Genomic DNA, 24,749 nt, shown 5'->3' with positions numbered 1-24,749 from the left:
TATACAGATTAATACAGGTTACCTAATGTTCTTAACAGATTGCCTAAATGTTTTACTTGTTGGCAAAATGGAAATGGGTAAATAAGTATGTGAAATTATCAATGGGAATTAATACAAATAAATTATATTGTTTTGAGTTTCCCTATTGGAATATATCACAGGAGGAAATAGGGAGAGTGATCCCACCCATTACATCAAGACCTTTAATTTTGGTTTGTGAGACGTCTGCCTTGCACAATTGGTCATGGGAGCTTCATGACATGATTACTATCAAATTAGTTATAAAATTAGCTGACATTTACTCCCATGGACTCATCGGTCTAACCAAGTGATAAACGTACCAACAAGAAAAGAGAATGACCACTTAAATATCAAATTGGCTGTCTGGCCAACTCTCAGGCCAAGCAGTAGGTGCTAACCAAAGATCCTGGGCTCGACTATTGGAGAGGGACTTTTCTCCTGTAACAATATGTTCAGACAGCAAAAAGTTCAAATTTATGACCACTAATAATGCTGGTTTCATACTACCCTGCCGCTTGCCGCTGAGCATTGGCGCACACGCATTGCAGACAAACGGACACAATCAAGGCTTGTCATTGGTTGAAACGCCCTACTGCTGCGGCAAGCGGCAGGAAAGTCTGACGGGGCATTATTTTGTTTGATGACGATAAAAGGAAGTTATTTGATGCTATCAAGTAAATCAATACCCAAAGATATTATCTTTCTGATTTTATTCAATGACATCACACACAAATATTCATTTGCATACAACAAACCAATTGACTTCAATTTCTCATCGTGATTGCCTTCAGTTTACTTCTACTTTGACAAATTTGTAAAAAGTTGGTCAAGTAGTATGCCTTGTAAGCTAGTCACTTCATAAATATCACAGCTTATTCTGTGATCAATTTTCTGAACCTCAAAGTGCATAAATAATTTCTATATGATACAAGTAGGAATTCATACAATAATTGATAAATAAGTCTGCTTTTATTATGGTTGTCTCAAGACAGCCCACACATCAAAGATACTTTTATTGGTTACTAAATGTAGAAAAAAAACACAACAGGTGTCCCACATGAATGATTTAATAATATGATTTATACCAAGCATATTTTGAAACATATCAACATTATATTGATTTTTGAGTTGCTGCTTAAAACAGGTGATACATTCTCATGTTGACATAGACTGGCCCCCAGTCTCGGTTCGGTTCCATAACTTCCATCTCTGGATAATGTAACAATAAATAAAATACATAATGCCCTATGGAAAAATGCCAAAGTCCTGTAACCCCCCCCCCTCTTATTTTCCTCAATGCTAAAAACCCATTCCTCTTCATCCACAAATCGACACCACTGATTACACACACAGTCAACCATGCAGCAATATAGAAATATACTTGTATTATAAGTGAACGCGAAAGTCCATTGAGCGCTGATTCCTCAACTGGTCCAATCTGTTAGAGATCTCCCTTCCAAATAATCGTTCAACAAAGCACGGTGATTCCAATGTCAATTACGAAAGCCCCGCCCCAGTTTCAATTCAAATATGGTAGCACAAAGCTATGCCGTGGGATGTGACGCAAGATCGGATGGGACACTTGTCAACAACTGAGAGGAGAGGTATTGAGCTCAACTGGCAGGCATCTACAATACAATATCGTTGTTTTAGTCGCTACACAAACGTTAATGTAGTGAGAACACGGACGTGGTATGTAGAAAGTGCGCCTGACCCAGGATCGGTAAAAGTGAACTCCCACAAAATGCTGGGAACTGGAAGGCAAATTGCTTACAGACTAGGAGGGTCCATGTATTGGGTTGATTTTTAATTCTATGTAATCTACATTACCAGTCGTTCTCCATGGACCCGAGGGAGAGTCTAATGTTTACATTGTTTTGAGTGGGTTTTTTTTTAAGTTACAGAATTAGTCTTACCTTTGTAACCAGATGTCCCATTTTAATGGAGTCTGATCCATACTTGAGCATTTACAATGTACATGAATAATGAACAATGATCAAAATTGTAAACATCAGACTCATTCCTCTTGATCATGTTTCATTTATCAGTTATTTAGATGCATTCTTGTATGAAATAGACTAATTAGGCTCACTTGGAACAGAAATTGTCTACCAGTAGTACAAGTTTTTAATGAAACAATTTCCAGCTCTGACATTTATAGAAATGCACATAGTTCTGCCTCAATACACATACCATGTGCGTACTACCTTAATCTAGCAAACTCACACTGTGTACATCATATTTTTTATAGAGTAGGTATTTTTATTTATTTATTCAGGCAACACTAAATGTCTAAATGCCTATTCTCACAGGCAGCATTATTTAAATAGAATCCAATCTCCATCTATTTGAAGATATATAAGAACCGAAAGGAAAAACATTCCTGAAAGTTGAAGCCCCAATACAGTACAAAGAGTATTTTATGCATCAGTAAACTGATATCATAATACAAGATCCACTCCATTGCATAGATACAAACAACCCCCTCTCCCTTGCATCCAACATATTGACAATGTGCAGTGTCTCTTGACATATTCCTGGCATATATCGGTTGAATCCAATATTCCTTCCAAGCTTCCATGGTTTCGATGTATACATTATAATTTAAATGGTAACTAAATACTTAGAGAAAAATTGTATTATTATTTGGCTCTTTCCATCACTTTGACCTTTAACAGGTATAAAGGATGTCCTCCCATGCTGGAAGAAAGCAGCATGGTATCCTTGACATTTCCAGCTCACACAAAACTTCCTGGATATTAAATCCACTCAATATAAACAAGATGAAAGATGAACACCTTGAATTCTCGGACAGGTGAACCAATGTTAACATACTTCAAACAGCAACATGAGTATGAACATTGCATCAAAGTGAACTTGTGCCATTTTTGTACCATAATGTACAATCTTTTAAAATAAATTTGGCTTATTTTTTAAAACCTGATCTGGCATTTCATTATTTCTTTCAATATACTTAAATTACTTTGGCTTAAAGTAACCAGAAAACCTTCTTAACAGTTGTTACTCATATAATTTCATAACTTTTGGCAAAGAATAACAAAATTAAAATTTTACCTAAATTGTATATTATGGTTTTAATTGCAAACATTATTTCTCACATGATGCTAGCGAAGGTTCAATGTGACATCAGAGCTGGTCGACCACCTAAGCCATAGCAGTGTTGTATACCTACCCACATGACATTTGGTAATAGGTGACAATTAATTGGTTTTTGAAAACTTTAGCTACCATAAATTCACAACTGTGTGTCATCACACAACAGCTCTGTACACAACTGTGCATTCACATTGTATATCAATCTGCTATGTTAGTGTTGCCTAGGACTAGTTGCACAAAGTAAAATACAATTAATTTGAGAGAGAATTGTGACAATTGTTTTCATACCAACAAAAATGAAAATATCCCAACATTAAAAATAAGGAGGGCCCTCTGGCCGGTGAAATAATTGCAGGCCTGCTGTTACTAAAACCTGAATGACATATTCAATGTTGACTTCATTATCAATTCTTATGTTGTTGATTTGTGAGGCTGAAATCTTTCAGAGTGTTATAAATGTGGACCAATGCAACATTCAAATCTTCAACATGTCGTGTATGTTAATGTACCGTTTAATTTAGGCACATAAAACTGATGAGCACTCATCAGACCTAAGGGCCTGGATGGCTAAGGGCCTGGATGGCTATTGAATAATTTATGCTTATTTTGATACCCATATAGTAGGGAGAATCTTGAAGTTTAAAAAAATAAACTTAAAAGTAATGAGAATTATATACATGTTGTATTTATGAGAGTTACATTCCATACTACAATAACCTGAACTGTTAGGTTGAAGTTTAGTTTTAACCTAAACTGCTATTTGATTTGAAACTTTTTATTCCTGATATTGCTTTCTTGACAAAAAAGGCTGATGCACTGTCTTGCTGAGGGAGACAATAGTCTTCAAGCACTTTCAATAACTCACAGCATTCCATGTCAAGACTTAAGGTAAAGTCACAAACATAAATATATGTGTGTGTGTCCACCTTTTGAACACTACTTTTCCTACCCCTTTACCCAAGCAGTGGAAGTTTGGCGTCAGGTCATGACTTGGCTTGTTTGGCGACTCCGGCTTGAGCTGCTTTCTTCGCTTTTACCATCTCTACCAATTCCTGTAGAAAGACCAAACATTAACAAAATGATCTATGAATGGTACTTCTCTGCTTCCTCCAAAGCAAGTTTATAGAATATACAAGTGGATATAATGTAGCAAAATTAAAATATCATCAACACATAGCTCTCTTGCAGAACCCCCTAAACCTAAATCCTGGAGCACCAAACCTAACTCTAATGATCCATGAGCACTTGATATATGTACAGGGAGTGGTAATTTGAGATAAACTGCTTGTGCCCAAGTACATTACAACATCTATTACAATATTAACTAGCAAAGGGACTAATTTAGATTACTATGGCCCATACTTATCATCTGTTTTGTCTGTCCACCTGACTTTTCATGAAATTGGCAACTGACTTCACTTATGCTAAATACCGACATATCCTTAAGTAAAGATTCTTTGTTATACTTATGACAGGCTACCTTATATCTCAGCATGCATTCTTTCTTGGTACGTGTAGGCACAGCCTCTTTTATCCTGTCCCATCTGTCTTTGGTGCTAGCTGGGTAGGTCTTCAAGGCTTGTTCTAGTCGTTTCTGTTCATCATTTGTCCATGCTTTAGGATCACTTGTGTCCCCTGCGCTTCCATCTGCTGAAGCACCTGTATTGAAAGATCACATCAATAGCTCAGTGGCACAAAGTCATATCTCCAGTAGCTGTGATTGGCTTTGATATTTCATTTCACTGAATACACAGTACATTCCCTGTATGAATGCATGAGTGTATACTCAATGTAGGGGTGAACTTGTGCATATGACAGGTAATCACACACACAACAGCTAATGGACTTACATGTAAATCTGACAATGAGCCATCAAAATAAACATCCACTCAAAAGCTTACTGCTGTACATCAAACCAACAACTTTAAGGAGTAAAATGCTGTCACTGTATAAACTCTTGCAATATAACTCAATCAGCTTACACCAGTCCATTTCTTTGCTTGCTTCCAATTAGAACTGATGAGGTGAGGGTGCAATAATTTCATCATTTACTATATATCAAGAATCCAGGAATTGAACATGAGACACATTTTCCAAGACACAACTAGGAACAAGCATTGATTATGTGCATCAGTGCTCATGCTTAGTTGGGCTATTCATTTGAAATCCAAACCTCCTGTGAAATATGTCATTGCTATGTTATTTCCTGTTTTACTATATCAGTTGCTCAGGACCACCAAGGGCCAAATTCATTTTAAAGATCTGTGTTTGAGGACCAAAAACTTTGTTTACTCTACATTTCAGAGCTGTTCAAGGGGCAGCCACAATTGGTCAGCTGACTGTCTATTGAAAACCCTGTACTATATGCTCATGATCAATTCAGGTGGAAACGTTTACACGTTTTATGTAAACAAACAAACAGGATGAGAAATTATGACATCCAGTTGGAATTTACACAATTTGGGTCCTATTATAGTTTTCACTTTTCAGTAAGGTTCTTCAGTAAGGTTTGCTGATATGGCGCTGTTTATAGCATAAACACAAAAGTGGGTTTGTGATTGGCTAAAGTTTTTGTCAGAGAAGAACGGCACTTGTTTACATTTTGAGAGCGTGCAGAGCGTAAACACAGATTGGGGTTCTGATTGGCCAAATCAATCGTCTGACAATCACAGCAACAGACCGATAATCTGATTGGCCGATTGTGTGTCAAATCGTTGGTCTGCGCAGATCGGCGCCCTTGAAGTGAACACAAAGCTACGCGTATGTCGCTCATTAACAGGTCGCTCGTGTCAATCTGAGCAAGGGACTGCCGTTCTTCTCTGAAACCCAGTTTAACTGAATCACATCATCATCACATCCGTACCTCATTCGGCGATCAACTTAGTTTTTATGCGATAAATAGGAAGAGAAGTCGGACACCGCTGAAGGAATTTGCTGAACACTATAGGGACATTTTTTGGGGGAATACCAAAACCTTTCACTCCTTTTCCCACTGCCCACTGGTTTTGAGGAAAATTGTTGCATTTGGAATATTATCAGTGTAAAACACTTGATATGGTTGAATTCCAACACCTTTCACAAGGGGTGGTTTCAAATTAATCAATAATCAATTTGCTTGTTCACCCAGTTGGAACCAATTGAATACCTGAGTGGAAGAAGGGCCCAACTCCATCAAAACTGTTTTCGAGATATTAAGAAAAACTTAATATTTGGAAAAGTTTTATAGACAGAATGTTTTCATCTTCAGGGACCTTTAATACATGAACATACAATATTACATACATTGAAATTATAAAAGATGTTTCCATGGCAACGGTACAGGTCTTAATACGAGCTGGATTTGGGCCCTTCTTCCACTAATATACTGCAAGTACCAGTTCCGTAAGCAGATGTGTTATAAATAGCTACAGAAATTTTGTAATCATCCATTAATTACACAAATAGGAAGCATGTAATATGTTAACAAGAAAGTTTATTGTAGTGAAAAGCAGATTTCATGGGATGAGGAAAATTCCACTTTAACGCAATATTTGTGGAAGAAGGGCCCAACTCCATGGAGTTGGGCCTTTCTTCCGTGAAAACCATGATTAAGTGTACATGGAAGACTATTTAGAGAGTGGATTTTGGCTCATCTTTCACACACAAGGAAGAACAATCTGCTGGCAATAAAATGCTGGGTCTAACTCATTTTTGTAAAAAATTGGAGTTGGGCCCTTCTTCCACTCAGGTATTCAATTGTTAAGACTGGTAAGACTCCATATTGAGGAATTAAGCAGCTTACAAAATAAAGCTGCATAATCAGTCAATAAGATTTCGGTGCTAAGGTAATTCCATGCTTCTTTACTCGAAAGATAAACCTACTTGTTGTGGATCACAACAGCTGTTCCAGCTCCAGCAGTATTTCAACATGTCACTATGTTTTTGAAAATATTCTTGTTAAGTGCATAACCTTAATGAGTGCCTTATAGGTGATTTCACTTACAACACTCAAATTTACAACTACACAACACACAAGGTACAGGTTACAACTTGTAAAGGAGTTCCACATGTCTAATTCTGAACTTACCACCATTGTTAAACCTTTGAGATGGATCTGGTATATCATCTTTTTTCAGCTTGCCCCTAGTTTGCTCAAATTTATCAAATGCTCTCTTGTTGACTTCTGCCTTCACAGAAGGATCTGAATAAAATGTCAAAAGTACAATGGATCAATGTGATGCAATTGTAAGAAATATGATGCAATTATAATCATGTGATTTCCGCATCAGATTACTGTAAACTATCCCTTTAAGGATTTGCTACATGTGGGAAGCAATTATGGTAATAATAGCTTTCTATTCCACACCCATTATACAAAGAGATGGTTTGTGGTTATCTGGGATTCAGCAGTTTGAGAAAACCAAAATTGTAAGAAATATGATGCAATTACATCTGTGTGATTCCGCACACTGATAATATCAGATTACTGATTACATATTAAATTAATGCATCACCTGCTTTTACAAATAAAAAATACAAACATTCACACCCACACACAGACAGTTATGCAATATGCACTGCTAAATCGCAGGAGCTCACCTAATTTTTGCAAGTCCTTTGTTTTGCTGATGATGTCCTTGGCATTCCGTGTTACACCAGATGTCGAGTGTTGGTTGATGTAGCTGGCAATCACTTCGTACCTAAAATAAACATGACAAAAAACAGGTATGTTTGTTTGTTTTCTTCATAAAATTTTATAGTATATGACATAAACAGCACATATCTAAATGATACTACTTTCAATCTCCTTCAATCTACCAATTCTGATGCAAGGACAGCACTCAAGGTGTTGGCTGCTATTGGTATGCAAATATTTACATATCTGGGTCTGAAAACTTTCAGAGCATATTCATGTGATCTAACTGATAATCAAATGCAAGGAGAGAGAGAGAGGGAGTATAGGTTACTTACAGAACAGCTACATAACCCAAATCTATGCGAACTTTTTTGCCAATAACTCAAAATTAATATTATAGACTCATTCACCATGATCACATCACATTGTGTTTTTAAATAATAACTTTGGAGGTGGAAAACAAAACATACACCTTTTGATTCAAACTTGTCATGCCTCACACTGAGGCAGGGGAAAGGGGAAATTATGATGCCCCTAAAATTTGATGAAAAAATACAAATAGCTAATTCAGCACCTTCCCCAAAGTATTGCCTGAGCATGTGCCACCCCTAACCCACTATAGCCTGTCTTGTTTCAAGTTGAGAGTAATGCCATGAGGGATTTCCCAGTGGCAAATGTGTTTACACAGTTGCATTGCCAGTGCAACCGTGTATCTGCAAAATCCAACATGGCATTACTCTCAACTTGAGAAGAGACAAGACTAAAATAGCTATGCCTGTACATTAAAACACCTACCTTTTGACAGTACCAGGAGGAAACAAATTAGCAGCTTTAATAAGGATCTGCAGGTCTTCATTACTCCACTGTTTCTCCTTGCTAGCACCTTTACCTTTGCTTGACCCTTGACCTGCTTGATGTTTACGCAATTCTTCTTGTTTCTCATTTTCTAGAGCTTCATTCATCTCAGAAACCTGGAATAAACCAGTGGGATAAACACAAATGGTTATGTTTCATGAAGGGGCTCTTTGTTTGGTAGACTAAATCTAATCCAGAAGATTGCACAATGATGCATCTTTCTCTTTTCCTGACTTTTGTTCAGAAATAGTATTTAAATAACCCTGGTATTTTTTTATCAGGATTTGGTCATTCCAGTTGAAATCCATACACCCCCTATAGAAGACATGACCTTTACCTCCCACACAGGGAGTGTCGGTTTCAAATGGAGTCACTAATTTAGGTAACCCCATATGAAATTCACACCCCAGTCTCCCTGTGTGGAAGAGCAAGGTCTTCCATAGGGGTGTATGGATTTCAACTGAAATAGCTTATTATCATACACAAGAGCATGATTTTGATGAATTCCTGGGATGTCTTCAAGGTTTACAGTTAATTTGACATCCTTCCTGTTTGTGTTTTTATTTTGTATTTGGCAAGTCAAGTCAAGTCAAGTAAAACTTTATTAATCCACAAGGGAAATTACACTCATGAGTGCTCATACATACAAAACACATAATTACAACAAAATATCATATCATATCAAAAACACAGTGAAAAAGATGAAGCTCTGTCAATTGGCCTACATGTTACTAAGAACGGCGCCCCGAGTGTAGTTAGAGTTATGAAGTCTAATAGCTTGTGGAACGAAGGAGGAAAGATACCGGTTTGTCAAGGCAAAGGACAAGCGCATCCGACCAGATCTGGGAATCAGCTGACATGAAAAACGATCGTGGAGTGGATGACCAGAGTCATCCATCACATCAGTCAACTTCTTACTCAACAGATCAGCATAAACAGCTTCAAGGTCCCGCCTTGACACACCTATGATCCTTCCAGCTTCATTCACAATTCTATAAATTTTGTCCCTATCCCCTTTTGCAACATTCCCTCCCCAACATAATAAACAATATCTCCAGACACTTTCAATAACGGAATCATAAAACAGAGCAATTATTTTTACATCAACATTAAAGTAGTTCAGTTTTCTGAGACAATACATTCTGGAGTTCAGTCTTTTGATCAAGTAATCTACATGTGCATGCCAATTGAGTTTGTCATCAATCATAGTGCCAAGATATTTATATGAGGACACACGCTCCACATTACTACCCTTCACCACTATAGGGCTTGGAGTTGTACTTGACATCCTAAAATCAATAATCATTTCCTTAGTTTTGGAAACGTTTAATTCCAGGTAATTGGCATCACAGTATTTTACAAAATCATCAAGCTGTTGGTGGTAGACAGAATCATCATCATTTGTAATTAAAGCAATCATAGCAGTATCGTCAGCAAATTTAATTAAAGGACATGAAGGTATCATTCCCTTCCAGCAGTCCACCTTTTCATTCCTTATTTTTCCTGGATGAACATGCATACCCACCACCGTTCCCAGAACCCACTGGTCAATCCCATATTATGTTCCAAACAAAGCTTTATTCCCAGTGGACAAACCTGTTTAAAGAATGCAGTTGTAGCAGCTTCTTCATCTTTCCCCAGTTCTTCATTAAGACTTTGTAAACTGCAACCAAATTGGAACAAAAAATACCAAAGTAATTATGAGCACCAGACAGGTATATACAAATGTGAAGCAGATAAAGTATAATAGTGAAGTTCCATATAACTTGTGAAGCAGAGAATTACAGCAAACATGAAGAGAGCATATTTAAATTCACTTTCAAATTAGAGTACACTAAATCAGCTATTTCTAAGTTTCTAAAATACAGCAAGAAAAACTTGCAAGGGGATAAAAACTTGCAAGGGGATAAAAAAATGTGGAGGTTTGAGAAGCAATGGATATCAGGAGAGTGTGCACTAATTTGCTATAGAAAAATAATTTAATTTGTGTACTTCGTGGAACATTCAACTACGCTTGTTTCTCCGCGACTAATCATGCTAATACACGAGCGTACAACGCTTCTCTACGCGTCCATATTACCGAGGTTATCTGCGTACAACAGCTTACTACGCACAGCCACGCAAAGTGTATGTTCCACGATGTACACAAATTTAATAATTTTTTTATAGTCACATATACAATCCACCATTGAAGAGTGGAATGAAATCCAGACATAACTGGAAATTGAATCAGTTAATCATTTCTGTTGAAGTTGTCCGGCGAGATGGTCAAAATATCAAAACTGTGAGGTAGACTTGAAAATGTGTGCTCCCCTCTCTCACATTCACAATTCCGATCTCTCCTTTAGTTCAAACATACCTTGTTAATGACAGAGCTTCACATAATTTCTCTACCTCAGTCATAAGCTTGACTCTCTCTGGTTCATCACTTGTGAAATAATTGTATTTCTGAAGCAAAACATTTGAGAAAAATAAATAAATTATCTGAGGAAAGCATGAAGACAATGAGACCACAAAAATAATTTTTTGTGAATTTGTGAGACAGATTTCTTGATCATGACTTATCACATCTAATGACATCATGACTGGTATTTTCTATAAGCAGGAATTCTTTATTTACATACACCTCTCAGAGATAACTGAATTTGAATTTACTCAAGATAATTCAAAACTTTCGAACTAAGGGTTTTTTTAATCAGAACATGCTTAACAGGGTGAAAACCCTCAGGAAAAAACCCAATCACATATTGTTTGTTTGAACTTGTCAATGCATGTATCTTGGATTATCCTCCAAGGTGAGCCAAGGCACAGTGCCACAATATTGCTCATCAGACTTTACACATAATATGAGGGGGCTGCTGTTGAGATTAATATTCTTATGAGAAGAGAAATCTTGAAAACATAACTGAAATGTCAACAACACTAAATTCTATCTACTTTCACAAAAATTACACATGATCAAAATGATCAGATTTAGCGGGTTCATTTCCATTGGGTTTTTTTAACCATTTGGTTAAACATAAGTATTGAGCACATTTTCCTGGTTCCTTTACAAACTGGCAAAGAACACATTCACAAGTTCTTGATAAATAAAGATTTTAATCTAATATTATACTGATACTTCACAAATTAGATGTAAAGCTGGTATTACTGGTATGATAACTTTTCATGGTATTTACCCTAGATCAGTGAATCAAAGGCTTAATTTTAAAAAGTAGCTCATCAGAAAATCACTTCTATAATTATTGGCAAACCAATAATGCATTCAAATTGTGATGTTATAATAATAATTGTGCCCAATTTACCTTTGCAGTATCTCGTAACTTTTTCCTTTCCTTTTTCGTTACTTTCTTAAGAGCTTCTCTTTCCTTTTTCGCTGCTTGTGCCTGAAATGTAATAATTATTTCAAATCAATATATAGGTACAGTATTCATTCTGTATAAGAACAGTTAGTATGATTGATACAGCTAAAAAGAAAAAAAAATCTACTTCTACCAGTTCTGCCCATCTAATTATTAAAAATTAAATTTTTTTTTTTTTTTACCACTATCAAACTTTTCCACTATATCCCATCATGCACTATTCCTGGGGTCGCATGTTTTCATATCCGCACACAAGTCTGAACACATCTGACATTCAAACTTTGACAAGAAAATATCACTGGTATACTATAATGCATTTTAGGATATTAAAAGGTACACTAATAGTTCAACTGGAATTGAGATAGCAGTCCTATTTTTCACAGAAGGACATGGATTTTAAATGGATCAGGTAGAACTGGTCCAATTTACCTTTGCTTTTGCTTCCTCCTCTTCCTTTTCCTTGGCTAATCTCTCGGCTTCTAAAGCTGCTTGTCTTTCCTGAAATGATAAAACATCAATCAAGCATTTGGTCAAATACTGACAATGCAGCATACATGGTGTACTACAACAACACTAAGCTTCATATGATATTTATTAGAATGTTATGAGCCTGATGCAATCTGATCCACTCAATGTAAGAATATTGACATTTGAGATATTGGCAAAGGCATGGACAAATATATGTATATAAGAAAACAGACATTTCTCACTTTCATAACATTACAACCAAGTACCCTAGAAATCCAGTGTTTTTACCATAATAAAACTTAATTCAATATGAGCTTTGAGCAATAATTAATAGTATCTCCATTTTAAAGCACCTGAGCCTGAGTAGATAAAATTGTTCTACACAAGATGATAAGATAATATAACACTGACTTCCCTGGAGAGCATAACAGTTCCCAATTCAATTTACACACAGGTTTTTTCTAAAGCAAGTTCTACATGCCACCTTTCATAGCCCTATCTTTAGATTGATATTGTATACATAAATTACAACTGACCCTCTCTTTTTCCATAGCAGCAGCCTTGATAGCCTCCTGTTTGGCTCGTTTCTCAGCAGCTTTCTTCTCTTTCTCGTCATCTCGGAATTTCTTTATTCGTGGATCACATGCATATGCATTATCTGTCGAAGGCAAGTAAAAAAGTAGACAAATTAATCATACATGCATATTTGTACATAATTTTGGTAAAGATACAATTTTAATCTTAACTGTTGCAAATTATTACATTCAACTTATCATGGAAACATGATAAATTAGCATCACATGAAATGGGCAACCATGCTATCTAAGTAGACTACAGACACTAAGGTCCAGTATGCATTAAAAGAGTTAGACCAGGTCTAAAGTTAGACCTGGTCTAAGTGGAATTAAGCACCAGGAGAAAGGACATTTTTCTTTATATTTTCTTAAGTTAATTTGTATTATTTTTGAACTCTGCATTTAAATCTTTAGAAGTTGCTAGCTACTCTTGGAAGGAAATAAGAGTAAAGGACCATTCCTGATGGAACTAAATTCCACTTAGACCAGGTCTAACTTTAGAACCGGTCTAACTCTTTTGTACATACGGACCTGTGTGAGAGATGGCGCCTTTCATCTTGGTTGGCTTACATGTTTTGAAATGCCTGTAACTTTAAGTACATGGTATGATAGTTGGGTTTCTATGGTCATAACATCCCAAAACAGGACCGAAAACATGTATCAAAAAGACATCTATGAGGGACCTGAAGATGACCAAAGAACCTGATTACAAACCCTTTCAGGGCTTTCACAGAGAATTCATATATCATTTTTGAGACTAGCGCTTCATTTGTTATACCTGAGAGGAATTACTTCAAGCTAAGCATTTAATTTAATACAATATGCTGTGATTGCACGGACATTGATATCTAATGCATGAGTTCCAAATTCTCCACTGGTCCTATATTGTTCCAAAATCAAGGGCTTGATGACATAGTCTACTCTATGATGTTCCTTTAATTGATCAAGACAAGATTTTTTTCTCACTTGCCTCACTATAAGAAGTTGCTATGTGGAGCTGTTATCTGTTGGAATAATTATTATCTATGTGCTACTGGCACCTAGCACAGCAGTAAGCCTGTTGGATAGCAGTTAACAGCATTTTCAATATCACTTTAGGAAGTGCACTTTAAATGGATACCATCAGCATTTATTTTAGATACCATTACTAACACCATGAGATGTTGCTCACCAACTAACTGACGTAACCTAGTAACTTCTTCCTTTTTCCTTCGTTTCTGTTCTGTTTTGTTCTGCTTCTCTATCCATCGTCTCTCATCTCGGTTCTCTCCTTTTTCTTTTTCTTCTTCGTCTAGATATGAAAACTCCCTCCATGATTTAAAATCGTACCTGCAAATATGAAGTCAAGCCATTGTTGTATTTGTGGAACCCAATTCTGGCGGAACAATACCTCAAATTGACTAATTGTAATACAAAATTGCAAAGTCATGTGCGGCAAATCTCATTTTCACTGGGCCAAACGTGTGACATACAGCCTCTAAATACCCACTGTGAGTTGATCAAAACATTACTTCAACTAAAGCATGTTATGTGATTCTACTTCACAGCTGGTAAAATCACAAAATATTAGCATGATTTTGGCTGATATAACTTGATCCTGATACTAATTTATACACTTCAACCCATAGATATTACCTGAAATAACTTAATTGCTTAAGTGTTTCTCTTGCCATTATCAAATAGTGAATGAGTAGCATCACTACATATTCTCACTGAAATTGCTTCTGTCACTTCTATATATTGTATCCCATTCTTATTTCATCCCTGTTTATTAGAGTAGCACAAGGTGTCCTTTCTTGTGTACTATTATATTGTCATGACATTTGCAATGATTCTGTAAATGTACTATCCATCATGTGGTACCTACCAGAATTTATAGAATCTATCGACTTCTTCAATAGAGGCTTCAGCATTACCCAGCTTGGGGACACGTCTCTTTGTGGAGAATCTAAGCAAAATAAAAATGAGAAATTCTATGATTTACGGTGACATAAATTTACACATGCCTTTGTGACAGTGACGTATGACAAACAAAGGGCAAATTACTGTTCAAAACTGCTTGATGCTTTTTCATTTATACTAATCACACGTGATGAAACTCTAGGCTGATGTACTTTTTTCCAAAAACATTTCAAACACCAAATTGTATATTTTTATAACATCCATTGATGTTGTTTTCATTTGTTTTCAATTTGTTCAATTTCATAGGTTGATGCTCAAGCTCAAAATGAATTTGCAAATAGTTGCTAGACCTATATGCAGTCCATGCCACAATCGATATGACTCAGTAGTGACATGCAAAAACAATATCCCTTTGGCAAAAGCAATGGTTATAGATTAATCAGCTTGACACTTAGAACATGGGAGTTATATATAGTGTGTTGTGTTAGATAAAGGGTATTTTGATGCAAAAGACTGCTGCTTTGGCACTTTTGTTTGTAGTGATGCTCTTGTGAAAAAAATGAGCTAGTTTGATCAGCTTGTTATCAGCGAGCCTTATAACATTGTGCATTAATATCAATATATTTTATTTTGAGAATTGTAATATGATATCTTGCCAGAGGTAGCACAAATTCTACTTTCTTTAATACAGGTCAGCTATATTTCTCTTAACATTGGTCTACTTTTCAGCGTAGCAATAAAAATAAACAATATAATTCCCGCTGATTACGAGCTGATCAGGTTAACCCATAGGAAAACTGATACTGTATTAAATAGGCCAATTATGGTACTGCTACTATTTCCCTTAGACCTTAACAGTTCTTACCATCTCCTCATGAGCAGGGACAGGCGATTTGCGCGGGAAAAAAATAGCAAATTGCGCGGAGATTGCACGGAACTTTTTTTCATTGCAAATCATGTATCCCTGCCCATAGGAAAAAAATAGCCAATTACGCGGGATTGCGCGGGAAAAAATTTCCGTGTAAATCGCTTGTCCCTGCTCATGAGCAGTCTATATTTGTTTAACTGTACCTTGCATTTCTTTCAAAAGCAGGAGTAAAGACTTGAAAGAAATTGTCTCTGTTATTGTTGCTTATTGAGGGCACCTCCTCCTCAAATTCAGGATCTACACTGTCATAAGACCTCCTTTTCACTGGATTACCAAGAATTTCATATGCTGAAATAACAAAAAGGAAATGGTAAATACAAATTAAAGAAAATACATGTAGCAATAGAGGTTATGCACTTTACTCATGTGTGACTTCTAACAAAACGCGCTGGTTCCCGTAGTATTCCTCATTCAAACCAATTCACTGCAGGACCTCTGAGTTACCTGCACGAACTTGGCGGGTATTTTGAAACAGTCATGGTTGCACATGCACGCATACTTCTTTTGATAGTCCTCTTGAAAGGTATAGCAGTCTTTAGCAGTATGCTAAAGTAGCCTGTGATACTCAAAAACACAGATCTGGGTTTTCTGAAAAAACGAAAAAATGCTAAGGACATCTAAGTATCATATTACGAGATATAATTTTCTCCATTTTCTGATTCCAAATAAGATCCCAGAGGTAAATCCTAAAAGTATAATATCAATTGACTGTTATTATGGGATCTAAAATGAGCGTTTATTGCGTTTCGACAGTATTATTTGTGGGACATGAGAGCACCTCAGACCTATCGAATTGCATTCTGAATACGAAGCATGTCTTTCTGATATCAAATAATTTTCATTTTTTGAAAATCACAATATAATACAAATTTTATGACAAATTATAAAAATTTGATATTTTTCAAATTTTTGATATATAACAGTCCTCGAAGTAAATTATATAAATCTAATGATATATTCTTAAAGTGTATGTAGCAGGAGGAAAAGCCGACGGTCAATTGAAAATTTTGACCTTTCATATTGAAGATATGGATTTTTTCCCAAAAGACCTAATTTTTTTTTTGGTGTTTTGGGGAAAAAATCCATATCTTCAATAAAAAGGTCAAAATTTTCAATTGATCGTCGGCTTTTCATCCCACCTACATACACTTTAAGTATAAATCATCAGATTTATAAATTTTACTTCAAGTACTGTTAAATATCAAAAATATCAATTTTAATGATTTGCCATAAAATGTGTATTCAATTTGTAATTTCAAAAAATCAAAATTATTTGATATCAGAATGACATTCTTCAGATTCAGAATGCAATTCGATATGTCTGATGTGCTCTAATGTCCCAAAATAAATACTGTCCAAACGTTCATACCCCAGCCCTTAAGTATTCTTGGCAATCAGATTGCCTTATCCTCATATCTGATTAAGGCTAATTTATTAAATAAATCAAATACATTGGAAGTGCTGAAACTTCAATTTTGGGTGATTCACTTTTGGGTGATTCACAGCAAGCGATATTTGGGGTCTATGGCGTGTGTAAAATCGCTCACTAGAAATTGAGTTTTGGCGAGCTGAAGGTGTGTGATACTTGGTTTTGTCAATTTCTAGTTCCAGATTGTGTACAACATCACTAGTCTGTCCTTTTCTCTCTGCAGTTGCACTGGATTCCAACACAGCCCATTGGTTTGTGATGTGACACTGGTATGTTTACCATACTTTTTTGACCATACATGCAACAAAATTTGACTCTGATAAGATGTCGGAAACCTATGAACTTTGTGCATTCACTCAAATATATTCTTAATCTATTGCTTACCTTTTGTGATACATGTGAAGTAGTCATCATCCCCGTCTTTCCTGGGCACTGCTACCCCACCTGCTTTCTTCCGTTTATCGGGATGGTGCTTCAGTACTTTACGTTTATCTGAAAATAGAGCACAGTACACATGATAGTGCAATATCAAAAGCATGTTATATGGCTTGTTTCATAAATTGTCATCAAGGTATTGAAACTTAGGATTTAGCTATATAGATTGATAATTCTGCCATTAGTCTTAGAGGTCACAGGTTCAAATCAGAATAAAAGATGATAAGTTTTTCTTACTTGGTCAGCTTGATGGAAACAATAATGATCATACCATCAACCAAGATAACAAAGAAATCTTTACCCTGCACTTTCCATTCTATTATGAAGACATCTCAATTTCTTTCTAACTCTACCCCCTGTCTGTCGGGGTGTCGAGGTGTCTGTCTGTCTGTCTGTCTGTCTGTTTCTCTGCTTTTCTTCCAAAACAAGTCAAATGATTACTATGATATAGTCAACTCTTCATAACATTTAGTCCCTTTTACTCACATGCTTTCTTGATCTGCTCATCTGATGCTTTGTAGCGTATTTTTTGATTCCTAAAACTGCATAATGGTCTTGATCCTGCAAAAAGATGAAAAATAAACAGTGTTTTTTTTTGTATAATATGGAAACAGTAATGAGCCTTCAGAGCATTTTTGGTCATTTTTCAAGATCCTATATTTGTTTTGCTCTACCTGGTTTAGTTACATTTTCTACTACACACTAATTCTTTGTTAAAACTAGAGCAACATTTTTCATTCTTGTTGGACCTGGGTAAGTCTTTCAAGGGTCTGCCCTTACCCCTCTCCTTTTGCAGCACACATTGTATGTACATGCATTGTATACGGTATTGCCTTTTTAAATATTTTTATATTTGTAATTTATAATTTATATACAATTATTTTATATTTTAATGTTGGCCGTGTGCCATCCCATCTGGGCATCTTGGAGAACAGTGCATCCAGAACACCCACCCGGATCTGACCAGGGCACAGACAGGGCCTCCAGGCTAGTCAGAGTGCTAGGCAGCAGACACAAAAAGGTGTTCCCTGCATAGTCTCCAACCAGCCACATGCCCTACTACTGTCAAGATCTATTCACCCTACATGTTGGCATTCCAACATATTTTTGGTTTGGAAACGCTTGCCGACTTTTTAAAATGGTTTTCCGTGCTGACGATTAGTCATCTTAGATGTTTTTATTACCATTTTCCAAAACCACATCACAATAATCAAATTCCAGGATGGATAAATCAAAGATTAATACATATTACATGTAGGTCTGATATTATTGAGTCATCTTTTAAGAAAGTCCTTGCCCTGTCTTTTTACGACAGAATCTCTGACATGGATCAAAACCTTGACTATTGAACATACTTTATCATCATACCTTCCATTCCTTTGGGTCAAGGTCCATCAGCATGGAATCATCTTCATCCTCTGACAAGTCGTCTTCTGATAGATCTGATGAATCACTGGATGGCAATGACTCATTATGCGACAATGTATGATGATGGTGGCGCCGGTACTTGTGTGCTTCATACCAACGACCAACTGGTTCCACTAATAAACGCAGTGGGGCTGTAAAAGTAAAGGACATGCAAACTTGCGAATTATATTTTTTTGCTTTCAGGTAGCAAAAGCCACAATTTATTTTTACAATCACATGTGGCCGTTTTTCATTTTTCATTATTACTTTCAGTGTGACAGTAGGGTTTGTCTACAATTAAAGTGAATGAATTGAACAGCTCTAGGTATCGTTCATGAGTGCAGAGAATAGATCGACCAGGGGTCGATTTAGCCACTGGCCCGGGGCTGACCCTGACCAGTTCTGTAGTTTTCTTGTTGGGCCAGGAGATTTTCCATCTGGATGACCCAGTGGGCCAGTTGGGATTTTGGCATAATTATGAATTTATGACATGTTACAATATTAGAAACACAATGAAGTAGAATCTGGGCCAGTGGATTTGGCCTTGGGCCAGCTGGAAACCTTCCCATCTGGCCCAAAGGCCAGCGGATTATTGCCCGTGATCGAAGCTATTATTATTGATGCGCTCTATTAAATAATATACTGGGAGGCACTAGTCTAGGCCTATAATATTAATAGGTGTTGATTATTGGGTTGAAGCGTTCACAAGCAGCTTGTCAATCCAGAACTTTGTTTCGGAGCCTTGTTTTATGGAAATAATGAATTTTGTTTTTTAAAGCGGTAATGAAAATTTCATGCGGTAGGTTTGAAGCATGTGGGTGATGGATGCAAATCTAAAACTTTAGCTTCATTATTCATAAATCTATCTAGTTTTACTTTTATTCATTATTTAGTTCTAAAATTTGTGACAAGATTTTCTGGATACCTTCATGTCAGTCAGAAATAACAACCAAGCTAGACAACATGTTGTCGTCTTGTCTGGAAAGTCTGGGTATTTTGATATTGACTGTAATCTGAACCTTTTATATGTTAACCATCGTGTATACGCGCGCAACATCAAGCAGATGCATAGGATCTTGTAGTGGGTGTACAACCCCTGAGTGTTACTTTCCTATTCGGCGAGGATGACAATTTTGACATCCTTGTCTTTTACAAACAAAGGTAGACAAATTAAAGCCCTGTCCAAACACTAAAGTATCATCAGGATGGTCTACAATAATTAGAGTGATTCACATAACATGAATAGGGATTAAAAAGCTGTCACGTCATAGAACCATGACCATGTGCTTCTATTGTGATTTTGTCCAGTTTGCCAGACACAAGCTCATCTAAAAGTGGGCTTTCTTATTTCTAAAGTATGGTAGTGCATTCATGAGATGCTAATTTCTATTGTTTTTATTTCTGTTGTGACTAACACGCATCTATTCAACTCTCTCTCACTTCAATGGACATGTGAATAGAAATGAATGGCCATTCACCATTGAAGTCTCGGGGTCACTTGTCATGAAAATGATTACGTGCGGTATTTTGTATTGTTCTCGGAAAAAATAGGGGGAACTAACTTTGGCGCTCTAGCTGAAATACAGCAAGATAATGTAAGGTAGTAAAATGTAAACCTGTATTTTATATAGCTAGGGTATCTCGAGCTAAGTTTACCATCCATGATCAAGTCAAGATTTCGAATGGATGGATGGAAATTGGAAACAGTTCAGATTCAGTCTCAGTTAGCCCTAGAACTCTGGCCATAGTATCCGTTTAAATTACTTCTACTAGGGCCAGAGGCACTTGCATTGAAAAATTTGTTGAGCATGCTTGAATGATCCAGTGCAAAAGCTGAAGGCATTTCAATACTTGATCGAACCAATACAAATGTGTGTCAGGTCCCTTAAGGGGGTACTACACCCATGTAGTAAATTTGTGACTATTTTTGCATTTTTCTCAAAAAATAATAACACACTGGTAACAAAAGTTATGTATATTATTGGGGCAAGGAATCCAATAACTATACTGAAATTTCAGTGACTCAAGACAAGCGGTTCAGTATATATGATAGGAACGAGGTACATCCTAGCGGTACCTTATTTCTTATCAAAATAACAAACCGCTTGTCTTGGGTCACTGAAATTTCGTGTATTAATTGGATTCCTTGCCCCTATAATATACATAACTTTTGTTACCACTGTATTATTAGTTTTTTAGAAAAATGCAAAAATAGACACAAATTTATCGAGGGGTGTAGTACCCCCTTAAATAAACATGATTAAAGCACCACTTGAGAACACACACAATCGCTAGTCATTTCTAAAGATGCACTTATACTCAATCGCTTTTGCAGAAAACTGAATCGCACGCATGATCGGTGTACATATTTTTGTATGTAAAATATATATTTTTTTATAAATGCAATGTCTTTGATTTTTATGGAAATAAATATGAATGAATGAATGAATGAATGTACTAAATCGCCGTCGTATAAATGTTTGCTGAGCATGCGCATGATTCGCTGTTTTTCAAAAGCGACACGTAGGCCTATATTTAACACCCTCTGTCGATCTACGTTCACTACATGGATCTAATCCATGGGTTCCTACAGTCTGAGGGCCGATGACCGGGCAGATGACACACATTCGATGGGTGTATACATTCACTAAACTTACACACACACCAAGGTCTTAGCCAGCCATGCGTCCACCCGTCTTTAAGACGGGCTAATCTAATTTTAGACGGGTGGATTTAATGGCTTTTACAGATGTGATAGCTCTAAAACAGATGATTTTAAGGTTATATGAACTTGAGACTAATTCAGAGTGACATGTAAAGGCCAATCAGGACATATTTGACCCCAGTGACCCTTCCATGGGTGTAGACAAGTTGTTTTATATTTGAGGGTCAAATTTTGGTATCTGCTTGGACGGGTGGTTTCTGATTTCTGGCTAAGACCATGACACACACCTAACTTGTGCAGTTGTAAACGACAATGATTCTGATTGATGATGAGTAACCTATGAGTATAAACAGCTTTACACAATGACCATTACATTGGCCTGTTGGCACAAAAGGCCGTGCTCATGTACCGTTAGTCCGTTACTCAGCCAAACATGGCAAAGTAGGGCCCGGATTTTCTCAACAACGAACAATGGGAAAGAGATACTAAAAGCTTAACATCGACTCTAGTCAAGTCTAGTCTCGACAGTCGGAACATGATCATGGCCTGGACTAGTGCTGTACTATAGGTATCCCAGGCAAACCTTAGTTAACACATTTACTAGTCAGCAAAATTCGGCGAGACCACTACCCAAACACAATGCATATTTACATAGAAATTTGAATTTTTTTCGAGAATAGGTCGGTGAAGGAAACCTACATAAATATATTTTAATTCTATACTTCACTTGACCCAAATATATGATTTTTTATGGTGATAATCAAGTCGCACATGGAATTTTAGAGGGATTTTGATAGCAGTTCCATTAAAAAAAGCGAGGCGAGGAGGACGATTTCGACCTCCTGGTTTGTTTACAAACAGAGAGGTAGACAAAAACCGCTCCGCTTAAAGTCCAAACACTCAAGTATCAGAAGGATGGTCCACAATAGCGTGATTCACGTAACATGAATAGGGATTAAAAAGCTGTCACGTAGAACCATGTGCTTCTATTGTCCAATTTGCCATCAAGATTTCACATGGAAACAGTTCAGACCCAGAATATACCTGAACTCATGTACCAATACCTTGTGTTAGACCCAGAACAGGATCATGTCAGAAATTAATATTTTGTTCTGGGTGATTATTCGTTCGGACTAGGCCTGGGACCGACTTATTCAGACTAAGGATCTTGTGGAAAATAATACACGCTGGACGGTTAGTAGTACACTTTTGTAAAAGGAATAGGAAAAGTATGTTATGACTGGCCAAGGTTGCTGAATTTTGCAGCTTGGGCACATGTGGGACTGCATTTCTTCGGCTCACCTGCGAGTTTTGTAACGACGCAACTTGAATCTCCTTCTTCTACGGCAGGCAACATCTTGACGGGATTTACCATCACGTCATTAATTCTCCAATATGAATGTCATAACATGCCTTTTGAGTTTGAAACTTAATTATGTTCTACGTTCTGGCTGGTTCTTCGATGTGCGCTGTTGTTGCCTGTTTCCGGATGGCGAAATAGTGTTCATGGATATAATTAGTACGCAGACGTGTTGGTATTGGTTGATTTGGTGCAATTCGAATGAGGGATTTTTACTTAGGCTATCTATAAATCAGCGCTTCATACCAGGGGAGGGGGATGCGGCCTGTGTGGGGGGTAAAGAGTTGAACCCCAATGAGTTGGTTGGTAAACTTCCGGGGTTAACTTATATTAATAACCCCCAAAAGAAAAATTCACCCCCTTAAAACCAACCTCAAAAAAGTAAAAGTAGGCAGTTCTTTATCAGATTTAAAACCAATTAACATTGGAATTCCACAAGGGTCTATATTCAGTCCTTTATTATTTATTATTTTTGTAAATGATCTGCCTGATAGTGTTATATGTAAAACAGTAATGTATGCTATGCTGATGATACTTCATTGCTTGTCAGATCCTTTATGTCTTCAAAACAGTCTCAATTTTAACATGTGTAAAATTGCCAGCTGGTTTAAAAAGAACCACCTCAGTTTGAATATCAGCAAAACTAAATTGATGCTTTTTGGTACCCCTCAAAATCTTAGTATTAGTACCAAAATATTTCTTTAATTTATGAGGGTGAGACTATTGAGGTTGACAACTTCAAATATCTTGGAATTATTTTTGATAGTCACATGACTTGGTCACATCATATAGATTTAATTGCTTCCAATGTCTCAAAACTTTGTGGTGTTATTCGTCGCGTGAAATATTATCTTCCAAGTTATATTCTCAAAAAACTTGCTTATTCTCTTGTCATGCCACATTTTGATTATTGCAGTCATGTTTGGTCCAACTGTCGCCAACTGTTCACTTACTCTGTCAAGTAAGTTACAAATTCTCTTGAACAACCTTGCCAGAATTATTCTTTCTGCTGATATCAGAACTAATATTGATTCAATGATGTCTTCTCTCAAGTGGCTTAAGGGTAGACGAGGTATTGTTGGTCGAAGCAACCTAAAAATCGATTTTCATTATCTAGATCAATATATTATTGAAAATTAACGCCTTGATGTTTTGCAAAAGTTCATTCTACAAATCGTATACTTTGCAAACCTGCTTAATTTATTGTTATTAATGAGTTATGTACGTTTTACAAAAGTGTTGTTGTTTCAGCCCTCTTTACAACGTAACTCAAGGTTATTAATTATTATAAACTGTTGTGATTTGGTAGTTCACAGCATCTTACGAATGGTAGTGAACTTTCGCAAAAACTGTATTGCTCAATTCATAGCGAGTGTGTAGAAGAATTAAAATATCACAGATATACTTGTATAGGTGCTGCGGTTCTTGAGTTACGTTGTAAAGAGGGCTGCAACAGCAACACTTTTGTATAATGTACATAACTCATTAACAATAATAAATTAAGCAAGTTTGCAAAGTATATGATTTGCAGAATGAACTTTTGCAAAACATCAAGGTGTTATTTTTCAATAATATATTAATCTAGATAATGAAAATCGATTTTAGGTTGC

The 24,749-nt window shown here is 36.4% G+C and overlaps 1 protein-coding gene across 1 annotated transcript; it reads right to left on the bottom strand.

Moving 5' to 3' along the window:
• Positions 1-963: 963 nt before the first annotated feature.
• On the bottom strand, positions 964-23,269 carry LOC140149045 (dnaJ homolog subfamily C member 2-like). Its single transcript, XM_072171196.1, is given in 18 exon segments — positions 964-4,190; positions 4,619-4,797; positions 7,205-7,318; positions 7,717-7,817; positions 8,549-8,724; positions 10,205-10,271; positions 10,968-11,056; positions 11,914-11,994; positions 12,400-12,468; positions 12,975-13,096; positions 14,185-14,342; positions 14,881-14,961; positions 15,987-16,131; positions 17,657-17,764; positions 18,194-18,235; positions 18,238-18,268; positions 19,076-19,266; positions 23,082-23,269. Coding segments are annotated over 18 exon segments (1,896 nt in total). The 5' UTR covers positions 23,155-23,269; the 3' UTR covers positions 964-4,121.
• Between the last annotated feature and the right edge of the window lie 1,480 nt (positions 23,270-24,749).

This window comes from Amphiura filiformis, chromosome 3 (assembly GCF_039555335.1).
Source record: "Amphiura filiformis chromosome 3, Afil_fr2py, whole genome shotgun sequence".
NCBI lineage: Eukaryota > Metazoa > Echinodermata > Ophiuroidea > Amphilepidida > Amphiuridae > Amphiura > Amphiura filiformis.
This window is presented reverse-complemented; position numbering and strand designations above follow the sequence as displayed.